Raw genomic sequence first — 15079 nt, 5'->3', positions numbered from 1 at the left:
CCTACAACTAGTATCAACAAGGTCGACTAGTTGAATAGTCGACTAGTTGCTTAATGTCCTAGGGTTTGTGTGTGCGTGTGCGAGTGTGTGTCTATGTTTTCTACACAAGGCCAAAGAGCGACAATAAATGGACTCATAAACATTATTTTGGATATCGCAGCCTTTTACAGTATTTGAGGGGATGTGATAAAAGGACAGTGAGGTTGATACTAGTGTAAGTTTGCTGCTGTATCTTCCTCGGGGGTTATATGGCAAAGAGCCCAGCTAAAGTGCCCATTGCATGCTGAAATGTCAACAAGTGACCTCGCTGCTTCAAGCACTCACTATTTAAAAATTGGAAGAAACTCCACCACCAAACACGGTTGTGCTTTGGACACGGTCAAACTCATGGCTGAGGTCACACTGGAGTTTATATGTGCACAAAAGAACCAAAATGTCCAGAATATAGCGACCTTCCACACTTCACTGAATAATGGTTAAGAATGCCAGCCAGCAGCACCTGCAGCATTTTGAACCGATTCCCTCCCCACACTGTCGGGGGAATCCCAGCGTGACTACTGTTTCTCTTGCCAGAACACGTCCCCGTTGACAGTAATGTTATTGTATTCATTCATTTAAAGTGTCGATGAAATGCTATTTTCTCATTGTCTTTGTAAATAAATTAGGCTATGAGTGTGCGTGGCGAACACATTATGACACAGCATTTGTCGTTGGACAAGTTGGATAAGCTTGGGCAAAGATGAATGCCTGGGTTGATAAAATGCGAGTGTGGTAAATGGTGCATTTATATAGCGCTTTTATCCAAGGCGCTTTACATAGATTGTGCATTACATTCACCCATTCACACACACACATTCATACAGAGTCTTGTTCAAGGACACTTCGACACTAACTCTGGGGGAGCCCGGGGTCGAACAGGCAACCTTGTGGTTACCATCCGGCCACTCTACCCGTGCGTATATATTCATTCAGTACTGTAAATCGTCTCTGTCGTGTGGAAACCTGTCCAAAAGCATCAAAAGTAGCAGATCTACAAGCTCAAAACCCTGTCGCTTCGCGCTGCGCTTCGAGCTTCCAGATCTGCTACTTTCGATGCCTTTGTGTGACGCTGTAATATGATCAAGTAGGGGCGTTGATTTACGGACAACCACAAAAACTTGGAATATGGAGATAGGAGGTTTCTGCCCAACAACAACCATATCTATATATATATACAGTGGTGGAAAGTAACTAAGTACTTTTACTTAAGTGCTGCACTTAAGTAAAATGTTGAGGTATTTGTACTTCCAATTTCCAATTTCCAGTACTTGTACTCCACTACATCTCGGAGCCACAATTTGTACATTTACTCCTCCACAATTATTTGAAAACTTTAGTTACTTTGGAGATTTTAATTTTCAATAGATTCTGTACACATTTTGAACTTGAAATGGGACATTCTGCAATAAGAGTACTTTTAGTACTTTAAGTACATTTTGATGCAGATACTTTTGTACTTTTACTCAAGTACATTTTCAATTCCGTACTTTTATTTGTAACGAAGTAGTTCTAAATTGCAGTATTGGTACTTTTACTTAAGTAAAACAATTGCGTACTTTTCCCACCACTATATATATATATATATATATATTTATTTATTTATATATATACACGCTATGGCCCTTATTTATCAATGCGGTGTACACCCAAAATTGGGTGTACACCGCGTTGATAAATAAGGGCCTATATCTATATCCATGATGCATATTTGTCTGCGGCAGAGAGACAATAAGTTCGTACAGCTAGCAGGCGGTCTCCGGTCTGCAGTCGTCCATCTTTCTGTGCGGCGCCTCCCTCTATGATCTTGGTGATGTAGATGCTGTTGTCTCCAGGGATGTGCTGGTTGCCAATCCCTCCGGCGATGCTGAAGCCCAGCCCTGGCAGAGAGAGATGCACACAAACAGGGTTATAAACAAACCGTGGCACTGCAGACAGTGCACTTCCTGGTTCACTTGATGCACTGAAATTCTTGCACACCAATTTGAACCACATTAACCCTGCATGGGGTTCCCTGTTTTTGGGTGTCCACATCTGCACATTTTTCCAAGTTTTCAATTCATTCTTGTATTTGTTTTTACACAAATACCGGGAATATTGAAAATAGCAGATCTACGATCTGGAAACCAGACGAATCTGCCAGTGCAAAAATAAAAAGAAGCCCTCAGCAGATTAGCCGCTGGCCCCAAAGTGTGGGGCACCAATCAGGGCCCAATAAGCAGAAATGTGGGTTTTTATCCACCCCTTAAATTGCAGGACCGTTCCACACAGAGATATTCCAGACTAATATATCTATTCTACACAGTGATATTAGTCTGGCCATGCCAGGCTCCATCTACACTCCACAATGTGAACGACTGTGAGCTCCTAGCTCATATGATGAAGTACTGTAGAATATGGTTGTTAACTTGGCGCCATATCTGGATCTGCCTCATTATACAGTATGTTGACTGGCTTATTTACGCAGTGTGGCCATATAGCAACACTTTAGCTGCAACATAGCTGGGCCAGTGGCCACACTTTCCTACTTTTGTCTAGTGTGCTAGTGTGAAGGAAGCATAGTGTATAGTGTGCTAGTGTGAAGGAAGCATAGTGTCTAGTGTGCTAGTGTGAAGGAAGCATAGTGTCTAGTGTGCTAGTGTGAAGGAAGCATAGCATTTGTATGGAAGACATCAATGTATGATGCGCAGCTTTTACACGACTATCAACAAAGATCATTGGTCTCTTGTTAGGCATGCAGGTACACAGAGAGTAACTAATACATTGAACAGTTTAATGGCAGCTAAAGAGTGACTAATTCGTTAGTGAGTTAACCCGGGGCGGGAACCCCTTTTGGTGTTTTAAGCATTGTTATACTTTAGCTATTAACAAGGAAAACAACCGCACACTGTCTTCAAATGCAGTGACCACCATTTATTTACAGGGAAATAGCAACGTTTCGGCCTATGCAGCCTTCATCAAGCTATCTCCTTGTTCATATTTGGGGCACCGTACCATCTCCTACGCACCTGTCGCTTGTAGGTGTGCAAAAGCTTTGCTTTTCATACTTTAGCTATTGAAAAATAGCAGATCTAGCTTGTAGATCTGCTATTTTTTTTGAAATCCTGAAAATGTGGAGCAAATTTGGAATATATATTCTTTCAGAGCGAAAGTTTTTAACTCGTCCTCAGGTCTAAAATGGGTGAATTGCAGGGCGGGTAGCTCTCTCTGACCTTTGGGTCCTTTGAGCAGGTTGACCTCTAGGATGGTCTCGGGCGGAGCCTGTCTTCGCCTGACCAGCAGCCGCACCACTGGCCCCGCCTCCTTCAGGGCCTCCACCGCCCGGCTGTGGACCACCTCCGACACGTCAACCTCGTTCACACGCAGCACGCAGTCGTTCACCCTGAGGGGAGGGAGGGAGAGAGAGAGAGAGAGAGATAGATAGAGAGAGAGAGAGATAGAGAGAGAGAGAGAGAGAGAGAGAGAGAGAGAGAGAGAGAGTTAGTTTCAGTCAGTGGTGGAAAGTAACTAAGCACTTTTACCAAGTACTGTACTTACGTACAATTTTGAGGTATTTGTACTTTACTTAAGTATTTCCAATTTCCAGTCGCAATGCGACGCATTGTGAGCTTGTAGATGTGCTATTTTCAATAGATTTTGTACACATTTTGAACTTGTGAAATGGGACATTCTGCAATATGAGTACTTTTACTTTTAGTACTTTAAGTACATTTTGATGCCGATACTTTTGTACTTTAACTCAAGTACATTTTCAATTCCGTACTTTAACTACTTCTAAATTGCAGTATTGGTACTTTTACTTAAGTAAAACAATTAAGTACTTTTTCCACCACTGGTTTCAGTCATAGTCTTTGAAATAAAATTCCATTTAGGTTTAGTCATATTACTTTAGTCATCTGAAATGTTTTACTTTTTAGTCTAGTTTTAGTTGATTTAGTTGATTTTTATTTTATTTCGTCGGGCCTTGATGGGCGTCGAAATGGATGATCTTACACTTGGTCGCATGCTGAAAATAGCAGATCTACAAGCTCACAATGTGTTGCAGCGCAAGTCGTTGTGTTCTGCTACAGACACCCGAGCACAATCAACCATAAAGTGACTGGTCTTTCATCTCTTCTCCACTATAGTCCCTCCCTAACATTTTAGTCTAGTTTTAATTTGTTGACGAAATTGTCAATATATTTATCTTAGTTTTAGTTTTCATAGCTTAGTTTTTATTTAGTTATTCGTCAGTGAACAAATGGTAGTTTTAGTCTAACACTTTTGTAGAGAGAGCGGGAGAGAGAGAGGGAGAGGGAGTCAATGCCATGTCAATCTCTATAAATGCATGCACGCACGCACGCACGCACGCGCACACACACACATCCAAGGCCAACATACTGTAATACAGAAAGCTAGAAAGCACATTGAAAAGCACTCAAGATCATAATTTTTGCATGTATGAGGCTTTAGTTTTCCAGTGACTCTGTAACTTTGAGGAAACACACACACACACGCAGACACGCACACACGCACACACACACACACACACACACACACACACACACACACACACACACACACACACACACACACACACACACACACACACACACACACACACACACACACACAGAGAGAGAGAGAGAGAGAGAGAGCCTGGGGCCATTGGGCTGTAGCCTGGTAGGACACAGTGAGTGGTGAGCACAGCCCCATTTATACTTCGCTGCATGACTAATAAATCAAGCATACTGAGGAAGAGAAGAGAGGAGCAGAATAGAAGATAGAACAGTTTAACTGAAGGTGTAGAGAGGAAGAGGACAGAAGGGACAGGGTGAAGGGAGGGGATGTGGTGATGCAGGGTGAAGGGAGGGGATGTGGTGATGCAGGGTGAAGGGAGGGGATGTGGTGATGCAGGGTGAAGGGAGGGGATGTGGTGATGCAGGGTGAAGGGAGGGGATGTGGTGATGCAGGGTGAAGGGAGGGGATGTGGTGATGCAGGGTGAAGGGACAGGATGTGGTGATGCAGGGTGAAGGGACAGGATGTGGTGATGCAGGGTGAAGGGACAGGATGTGGTGATGCAGGGTGAAGGGACAGGATGTGGTGATGCAGGGTGAAGGGAGGGGATGTGGTGATGCAGGGTGAAGGGAGGGGATGTGGTGATGCAGGGTGAAGGGAGGGGATGTGGTGATGCAGGGTGAAGGGACAGGATGTGGTGATGCAGGGTGAAGGGACAGGATGTGGTGGTGATGCAGGGTGAAGGGACAGGATGTGGTGGTGATGCAGGGTGAAGGGAGGGGATGTGGTGATGCAGGGTGAAGGGACAGGATGTGGTGATGCAGGGTGAAGGGACAGGATGTGGTGATGCAGGGTGAAGGGAGGGGATGTGGTGATGCAGGGTGAAGGGACAGGATGTGGTGATGCAGGGTGAAGGGAGGGGATGTGGTGATGCAGGGTGAAGGGACAGGATGTGGTGATGCAGGGTGAAGGGACAGGATGTGGTGGTGATGCAGGGTGAAGGGACAGGATGTGGTGGTGATGCAGGGTGAAGGGAGGGGATGTGGTGATGCAGGGTGAAGGGACAGGATGTGGTGGTGATGCAGGGTGAAGGGAGGGGATGTGGTGATGCAGGGTGAAGGGACAGGATGTGGTGGTGATGCAGGGTGAAGGGAGGGGATGTGGTGGTGCAGGGTGAAGGGAGGGGATGTGGTGATGCAGGGTGAAGGGACAGGATGTGGTGGTGATGCAGGGTGAAGGGACAGGATGTGGTGGTGATGCAGGGTGAAGGGACAGGATGTGGTGGTGATGCAGGGTGAAGTGCCTATATGAACACAATTGGCCCGTGTTCTGGGGAGGGAAGTCGGGAGGATGATATTTGTCACTGCACAAATCCTGGAGCGGCACCCATCAGCAGGGAGCATTGGACGGGAGGAGTAGGACGAAGGCTCTACGTCCTCCCGGTGGGGGCTCCTCACTGGCAGGTGAGTCAGTTGGATACAATAGCAGTGACAACACAGAAACGTGTGTGTGGGGAGGAATTCATTGGCAGGGACAGACATAATTGGCAGGGACAGACATAATCGGCAGGGACAGGGACTGGCAGAGACATGGTGAGGGTAGAGGTGTAACAGTAGTAGTAGTAGTGCAACAGGATTATCTTTCTATATACTAGAGCAGTGCACCCAATTTGCTAGATACTTTGTTGTAGCACTTTTTCTTTAAGTACAGCATTTACCCTGTCGTTCTGTGACTATGGCTCATCACACCATTACTTGGATCTGTGTACTGTAAGTCACTCTGGAAGAGAGCGCCTGCTAAATAAATGTCTAGGTGTAAAGTGTACTGTGCGTCCTTACCCCAGCCTTCCGTCCATAGCAGCTGCACCTCCGGGTATGATCTTAGTGATGAAGATCCCTGGGTCGTCAGGGATGTGTGGATTGTCCATTCCCCCAGCGATGCTGAAGCCCAGGCCAGAGTTCCCCTGCATGCACAGCCACACACAGCAGAGTCAACACAGCACAGCCACACACAGCAGCTTAGATATAGCATTAAGGAGAAAACCAGAGTGGAGTTCTTCCACACGCACACACTCGCGCACATTACACGCACGCACACCTTGCCTTTCTCTTGCTTTATTGTGTGCACTGCACAGGTACAGTATACAAATAACACACGCATGCATGCACACGCACGCTTGCGACCAATAAGTGAGTGATGGAGTCAGCACAGACTCAAGGTCAGAGGGATATGGCTCTTAAGTGTATTGGCAACTCGGGGGAACATCATGTGACCGCGCTGCAGTCGGGCCTGGGCCGCTGGGCGCACAGAGTCTCTAGGCTTTTTTTGATGTCCAGCTTTGTGAAAACACGTGCGTGTACTCAAGTGACATGTGACAAATGGTGTGTATATATATATATATATATCCCCGCTGTTGCCCAGAAATCTCTTATCTCCATGTCGTAACTTTTTGTTTTTTTTCGTAAATGAATGCCCTATAGGCCTATACTACTGGATCATACTACAGCCTCACACTAAACTGTGATGCTGTGACGTGACGCTCAAAACTAGCAGATCTACAAGCTTGAAACTTGGCGTGAATCGACACATTTTGAACTTGTATAGATCTGCTTAGCCGCTTTTGCTATTTTTTTATTTGAATCCTAACAGTTTTGGATATACAGTATAAGGTTTCCATGCATCCGACAGAGACGATATACATACGGTATATATTTATGCACACACACACACGCACATGCACGCACACGCAGTGTATATATTCCATTAGACGAGGGCACTTCATTCCAAACGTCATGCACACTGCATCAGCCCAGTAAAAGGCACCAGACAGCGGTATACAGACAGCTGCATTGAAAATGGAATTTATGATCCTAAGCAAAGCTGAGCAGAGGAGCCATGTACAGGCCAGGTCAGGCCAGGGTTCCGTCCTCAACGCTCACAATATATATACGTCTCGGCCTGTATGCTTATAAGAAGTCAAGCGACTTGTTTTTTCTGTAAAGTTGCTTCTAAACTTTGGTAGTTGAGGCTTGTGTTTGTTTGTTTTTTTGTTGGTGGTTGAGTGGTTCTCAAACATTTTCATGTCAAAGACCCCAAAATGTCATTGTCCACGAATATCATCAGAAAACATTTTGTGCCAACATACCCCTGTACCAGATTTGTGTCTTGTAAAATAGGCTATTTTCAAATAGCCGATGTGCATATACGTAGTTTAAAGAAAGTTATCATGTGTTAGTCGCTTCTTTTGAGCTTGTTTTCATAGACCCAGTTGCTTATATTTCTGTTGCAGACCGCTAACTGCCTTTGACAGCTGTGGCCGAAGAGTCGACAGACACCAAACAAGACGGCTTAGAAAAATACTTCACTTTATTATTTTCTATAATTAATGAGCGACGGTCGCTACAAATTAGGACAGAGAGAGGCTGAGAGCCTCCCAGTGTATTGCTCTGGAGCCAAAAAAGAGCAAAAGCAAAAGCACGCTAGCATTCAGGGGGGGGGGGGGGGGGGGGGTGGGGGGGGAGACCGTCCGGCGAGACTAGCAAAATGTTCCCCACACCATCCATCCAACGTAGCAGACCTTTTAAATGTGTGATCTTTACTTAGCAACGTATGTCATGTGCAAGGCCTCTTGCATAAACAAATGCCTTTCAGAGTGAAGTTGGGGGGAGAGAGACAGAGAGAGAGAGAGAGAGAGAGAGAGAGAGAGATGCTTGGCATCCCAAATTCATATCGTTGCTGTCGGGGGCAGAAACGTCTCTCCATATTTTAACTTTTTGTGTTTTATCGTGTGGTTTTCAACCAGTGGTCCGGGGACCACCAGTGGTCCTTGAGGGGGTTCCAGGTGGTCCCCAGCTAAATGATGGAGAGTTGGTAACCAAATGGACCCTTATAGATCTTTAACTCTTGAGAGTGTAAAATGAAACCAAATGGACCCTCTCGGGGTCCAAATGGACCCTTCATTTTACACTCTCAAGAGTTAAATTAGTGTTACTAATACTTAATTTACAAGAAGTCTACACAAGTAGAGAATGTAGAGGAATTGTTATCGGTTGTCTCTCCTATGCTACCAACATCAGTTTGGAAAGAATTGTGGACAAAATCCAATGACAACAAAATATAGTCTGAGGCTAAACATAATCAAATGGTGGTCCATGGCTCAAATACCAAATAAATAATGGTCCTTGGTATGAAAAAGGTTGAAAACCACTCTCGTAAATCAACGGCCCTGCTTGATCATAATAGTACCCGCGTCACACAGAAGCATAAGTAGCAGATCTGAAAGCTTGAAAAGCGTTTTGAGCTCGCACATCTGCGGTCGAGATCATGGATTTCACAAAGCCACGCCAGACTTCCCGGTCCTTCATTGCCATCCCCAGTTCCTGCTTACTGATGCATCATGTTTCCCTATAGCGATGACACCAGGGAACGATGCATCATGTGTCCCTATAGCGATGACATCAGGGAACGCTAGAGCGGTGCCCATTGCACACTGGCCTACTTGGAACGATGCAAGTTGGAAATGAATGCCCCACCCAGATATTATATCCCTTTTACACCCATACATGGAGTTCTCTGTCAGGCATGCCCAAATATGGAGTCTATGCAGATGTCAGAACATTATTTGTGATGTCAGAACAGGCCAACTCCATATATGGAGCCTGGGCAGGGGCCCAGTCCAGAGCCCGGGAAGAGGCCTTTTGTGGCGGTTCTGGACAACCGTGGGTCCGAACGATTCGACACCGGGCAATGCACTCCGGGTGGTGGTGTGGAACATGTGTGTTGAATTTGAAGTCGGTGGGGCGAACGGTTCTCGATTTACGTGTATTTTAGACGTACACACGTACACGCACGCGCAGTCGCGCACGCACACACACACACACACACACACACACACACACACACAGACTTGGTGCATTTATAGTTAGATAAGATATGAGTGGAAAGGATGAAAGCGGGAATATGCTGTGTGTGTGCACGCGCGCGCGCGCGTGCGTGCGTGTGTGTGTGTGTGTGTGTGTGTTAGTGCCGTGCTCCATGGGCTCAGCCCCTTGCCACTGCATGTGACAAACCTCCTGAACAATTGAACAGGAGGTGCACTTTACATGTATGGTGCCCGGCGCTGACGACATGTGCAGCAGGCGGGCGGCATTATGTAAAGAGCTACGCTTCATTAGCATGATGATTCCATGCTCCGGTGCTCATTGTATAGCATTCACATGAGGAGGTAGCAATACAAGGCTGTTTCCTACTGACATGATGTCATATAGCTATACAGCCTTCTGTGTCTTCTTAACACACAATGACTTGTCTTACACAATACTACTCGCATGACATCACAGACATTAACGCAAGCAAGTGCCATGGTTTCAATAAGAGGGACTCACTCTGTCTACAACAGTATAGTTTTCAAACGTTTTTCATTTCAAGGACCCCCTGCAAATGTAATGTATTCATTAGGGCACGGACACTCACCGGAACAGATTTTGTGCCAGAAACCCCCTAGAAGATTTGTGTTCTTAAAATGTTTGACAAATTATAATATCTTTTCACATTTTTTGAGTGTCGCTAGCCCCTCCAACATATATGTCTAGCTTTTGGAAATCACGTCACATGGCAGCCGAGTCTATGGACTTTCTAATGTTTGTTTATTAGAACACTTTGAACAAACAAAGAGTACGATGTGTGTCTAAAGAAGTGAGGCGCACCGTCACTTCACACAAGTGTGATTTTTTTCCCTCTCCCTTCTAAATAGCAGATCTACCAGCTCGCAACGCAACTCGTGTGAGCTGGTAGATCAGGGCTATTTCCAAATAGCCAATATAAGGGGTTAAAGTGGTTACACTTCTTGGGTTCCTTCCTTTCCTTTTGGAAAACCACCACAAACTTGTGCAATACTCACATAACATTACAGACAAAAGCAATTGCCATGGTTTCAATAAGAGGGGGCTCACACTCACAGTTCCCACTCTGTCTAAGAAAACAGAGCTGCTCACTGCCACCTAGTGGACACATCCATTGGTCAGAGATTCAAGCATTCAAATGGAGCACAGGTGACAACAACACACAGGAGGAGAGAAGCATTAATTAAGAAATGGTGGAACTAACTCACCCTCTCCAAAATGATCTCTTCATATTTATACATCCCATCACTGCCGTTTACCTGTCAAAACGGGGGAGAAAACTGTTACATCACAGTGTCCAAAACATCCCAGAAAATATAAAACATTAACCCCAACTAATATTCTGGCCACCATACATTAATAACATAATACATTTTGTAATAGAAAAAACATGTGTAAATATATAGCCTATATATATATATATAAAAAACTGAACAAAGGCCAAAGAAGACGCATTCCACAAGAGTATTTGTAGAACTAAAAGAAAAAAATACCATGGTGATTTTTTTCCCTCTGCTAGGCTCCAAATCAAAAAGCACAGCGTCGGCCCTATATGCTCACTGTGACTATGCACCCTCCCTGACACTAAATGCATAACTGCAGCATATTCATTGCCCGCAAACAGCCAGGGTCAATAGGATAATGGCTTTTAGTCCACATGGCAAACGGCATGCCACTACCATGAAGCTATTTCATTCCACACACAAAGACAGAGAGAGACAGAGAGGAAGAGAGAGAGAGAGAAATACAGTAGAGAGGGTGAGACGTAGAGGGAGAAAAGACAGAGTGAGCGAGCGAGGGAGACATAGTGAGAGCGATAGAGCAGATACTTACATAAGGGCCTGCATCTAGTGAGTCTGCGTTCACAATAATGGGGGGAGGGTTGGCCTGCAAAGAAGATGAAGAGATACACATTACCTCAGTGTCTGTGTGTGTGTGCGTGAGAGCGTGTGTGTGTGTGTTCGTGTGTGTGTGTGTGTGTGTGTGTGTGTGAGGCTTGCAGCTCGCAGACATACGCAGTGCACACATTATCAGTCAGGAGCCAGTGAATGGATGCCATGGGAACAGTCGGTGTGTGTGTGTGTGACTGTGTAACAGTGTGCGTGCGTCCGTGCGTGCATGTGTGCGTGTGTGCTTCTGCTTGGCTTTTAGGCTTTGAATTTGCACAAATAACTATAGTATTTGTTATATACATGTTTTGGGCTTATAGATCTCAAAATGTTTGGAAATATATGAACATTTCTTTTAACATGGAAATGAGTATGAGGATTATGAAGTATGACGATTATTATGCAAAGAATAATCTTAGAAAATATCTCAAATAATTGCAATTGTGTAAAAATGCAGAAGCCAAACAACAATGCGTTTTTTACTCTTATGCACCCACAGGATGACACAATAAAACACACCCTTGAACCTTGAACCTCGCAGACAACACCAGTGTTATTATCCCCATCCTGCTGTCATTGCACACGCACACACACATGCAGTCACGCACACACACGCGCGCGCGCACGCACACACACACACACACACACACACACACACACACACACACACACACACACACACACACACACACACACACACACACACACGCACATGCACACGCCCTACACATGACAGTGTGCAGGTCCGTCAATGACATGTGGCTTTAGCGCTAAGAGTGACAATCAGCAGTAACTAATTGTCTGAAATGCATAAGTCGTAATGTTTTCCCCCCCGTAAATTAACACTCTACTCGATCATACTACAGCGTCACACGAAAGCATAAAAAGTATAGCAAATCGCTGTTTTTTTAATTATTTTATTCGAATCACTGCAAAGCAAACGGTTTTGGACATAATGTGAGGTTTCCACCCGACAGAGACGATTATGAATCTGTACAAGCCGGGCCAACAATTAAGTTCCATTGCACCATTTCAGTCAGGGGAAACCCCTTCCCTTCCCCCTTAGGCCGCATTTCTACTTCAGAGCTGTGGGGGAAACTCAATTATAAACATGATGAAGGCAAACGTACAAAAGTACTAAAAGTAAAGGTACACTCATTATGCACAATGTCCCATTTCACAAGTTAGATAAGATACCGATATATTTATTTAGTTGTTTTTTTTTTACCCCTTTTGTGCCAGGGAAACAAATATATCTTCAATACAATAAATAAATGTTCAGATTCTACAGATAACCAACACACCAACATAGCCAACGCAAAATGTATGCTTATGAACATATGTATGCTTATTCTGGCTCCAAAACTATGGAATGAACTTCGCACTCCCAATCTTCCACCGGAGTCTGAAAACCCACCTTTTCAGACTCCATCATGGCCCGTAGCACTTGCCCTAGCCCCTTAGATAGCACTTGATGTAGACTTAGATAGCCTATTATAGCATGTTACGTAGACAGCAATAGAAATGCACAGTATAGTATAGTATAGTATAGTATAGATGTTTCATTATATAGACATTCCAGTGTCACGTTCTTAGCTTACTCATGTTTCATGATAACTACTCTTTATTTATGTGATGTATTGCCATGCTTTATGTTCTTGCTTAATGTAAGTCCCTCTGGATTAAGAGTGTCTGCTAAATGCCTACATTGTAATTATAAATTGTAACAACAGATAAACATCGCCTACTGCTATCAGTTATATATGTCAGTTTTATTTGCCGATACCGATATTGCCCGATAACGGCAAATATCGTCCGATACCGATTATGTGGCCGATACATCAGTGAATCACTAAAATATACTAATAAGTAGATTGGGAGTGGCTTATTGTCGGTTACACGCCCGATACAATGTGCTAGACCCCTGGGAGATGGATGCTGAGGTGGAGTGCCACACCTACCATCAGCTCCCAGGACTGTACTTACCGCAACACTTGCTAGACCCAAGCCGTGCTACTCACACGGGAATTGAACCCATGACCTTGTGGTCCAAAGGCTCTACCAACTGAGCTACCCGGAGTAACTAGTAACTAAAGACTAATAATAATTGCAGTGGTGGTGATTCTGAGATGTAGTGGAGTAACCGTCTGGGCACCTAGGCAGCTGAGACCAGCCTGACGGCGTGCCGCGGGTTCGACTCCCGATCCAGACGGCCTTTGCCGCATGTCTCCCCCCCCCCCCCCCCCCATCTCTCTCCCCATTTCCTATCAGTCTACTTTCAACCTAGCAATAAAGGTAGAAAAAGCCCCCCAAAAAGTACTGAAGTAAAGAGGACAACGGGTGAGGCTGTCTGTCCAGGGAAAGATTTTATACGGATCTCTGCTTCATATCACAATTGTATTAAGCCCCAAAAAATGTACATTGAATTTATTTTGTATTAACCTGAGCATTCCCCAGAGTATAATTTGTCAGGATTCCTTGTTGTCTCATTCTGAAGGGGTTTTATTTCATGTTTTACCTTGCACGTCTGGCTACATTTTGTTAATGTGAAATAAGGCTGAAAAAAGGCTGAGTTATTTTTGTGTTTTGTTCACAGCACACCTAACAAAAGACCATTAAATATTGATGCTGATAGTTACATAAACATTGTTTAAATGAGATGCATTATGCATGTGACTTTGTTATATTTCGAAGGCACATTATGCCAGTCGAGGAGATGTAGTTGGCGCTATAATGTGTGGCGGGGTGTTAGGTGGTAACTGTAAACATTATGTTATACTTTAGCTCTTGAAAAATAGCAGATCTACAAGCTCGAGCTTGTAGATCTGCTATTTTTGAAAATCGTGAAAATGTGGTGCAAATCTTTGAATATATATTCTTTCAGAGCGAACATTTTTAACTCAAAGCTTCTGGGACAACATATTTTCAGATGGGGGTCGGCGGCCAATTACATATATATTTTTTGGGGGTCCTTGACATGGAAATGTTTGAGAACGACTGATATAGAAACATAGGGTTTTTCAGAAAACTGCCGGGATTTAGAAGGTATTTGTAGAATCGTGGTCTAAATGGTTTTTAATTGGACACACCTGCTGTAGAAGCTACTGTATGTCTCTGGTTGTCAGTGGTGGAATAATTACTCAAATGTAAGTACAAGTATGAATACTGCAGTGCAATGTCAATTTTATGGTGAATTCCTGTTCTGTTCTTTGGCTATATAGAAGTGTCTATTTGTACGTCTCTAAATGTTTTGATGAATTGAACAAGGTGGACCCTCTTGTAAACAAGTGTAATGCTTTATTGGGTCGTCCACTCACAGTTAACAGTCTTTGTATTGAGTTGTGCTTGAAATGTACTGTAATTATGCAAACTGTTAATAAATATTTCAATCAAATCAATCAATTTCAATCAATCAAAAAATGTGGAAATATTTTGTTTAATACAAGTAAAAGTCCGGTATTAAATCATATCCGGCATCAAATTGACTAGAGTAAAAGTACAACAGTATTGGTATCAAATTGACTAGAGTCAAAGTACAAAAGTATTGGTATCAAAAAGTACCTAAAGTAGAAAGTACTTGTTATGCAGAATGTCCCGTTTCAAATGTATAAAATGCATAAAAAACATTTGAAAATAGCAGATCTACAAGCTCACAATGAGTCGCATTGTGAGCTTAAGTTATAGGCTATTTTCAAATGGCCAAAATGTATCTGTATATAGGGCTGAAACGGTTAATGTATGTTTTGTAATAATAA

General features: G+C 43.9%; 1 protein-coding gene across 13 annotated transcripts in view; it reads right to left on the bottom strand.

Annotated features, from left to right (window-relative positions):
• dlg3 (discs, large homolog 3) overlaps nucleotides 1–15079 on the bottom strand; it is a 154793-nt gene that overhangs the window by 50227 nt on the left and 89487 nt on the right. For all 13 annotated transcript variants that reach the window (XM_080773842.1, XM_080773836.1, XM_080773838.1 and 10 more), the window contains 5 exons: nucleotides 11269–11322; nucleotides 10644–10694; nucleotides 6373–6497; nucleotides 3249–3418; nucleotides 1780–1916 (listed from right to left, as the gene is read on the bottom strand). In XM_080773842.1, coding sequence (XP_080629968.1) covers nucleotides 1780–1916; nucleotides 3249–3418; nucleotides 6373–6497; nucleotides 10644–10694; nucleotides 11269–11322 — 537 coding nt within the window. The remainder of the gene's footprint in view (nucleotides 1–1779; nucleotides 1917–3248; nucleotides 3419–6372; nucleotides 6498–10643; nucleotides 10695–11268; nucleotides 11323–15079) is intronic.

This window comes from Protomyctophum bolini, assembly GCF_963924005.1.
Source record: "Protomyctophum bolini genome assembly, chromosome: 10".
In the NCBI taxonomy this organism is placed as follows: Eukaryota; Metazoa; Chordata; class Actinopteri; order Myctophiformes; family Myctophidae; genus Protomyctophum; species Protomyctophum bolini.
This window is presented reverse-complemented; position numbering and strand designations above follow the sequence as displayed.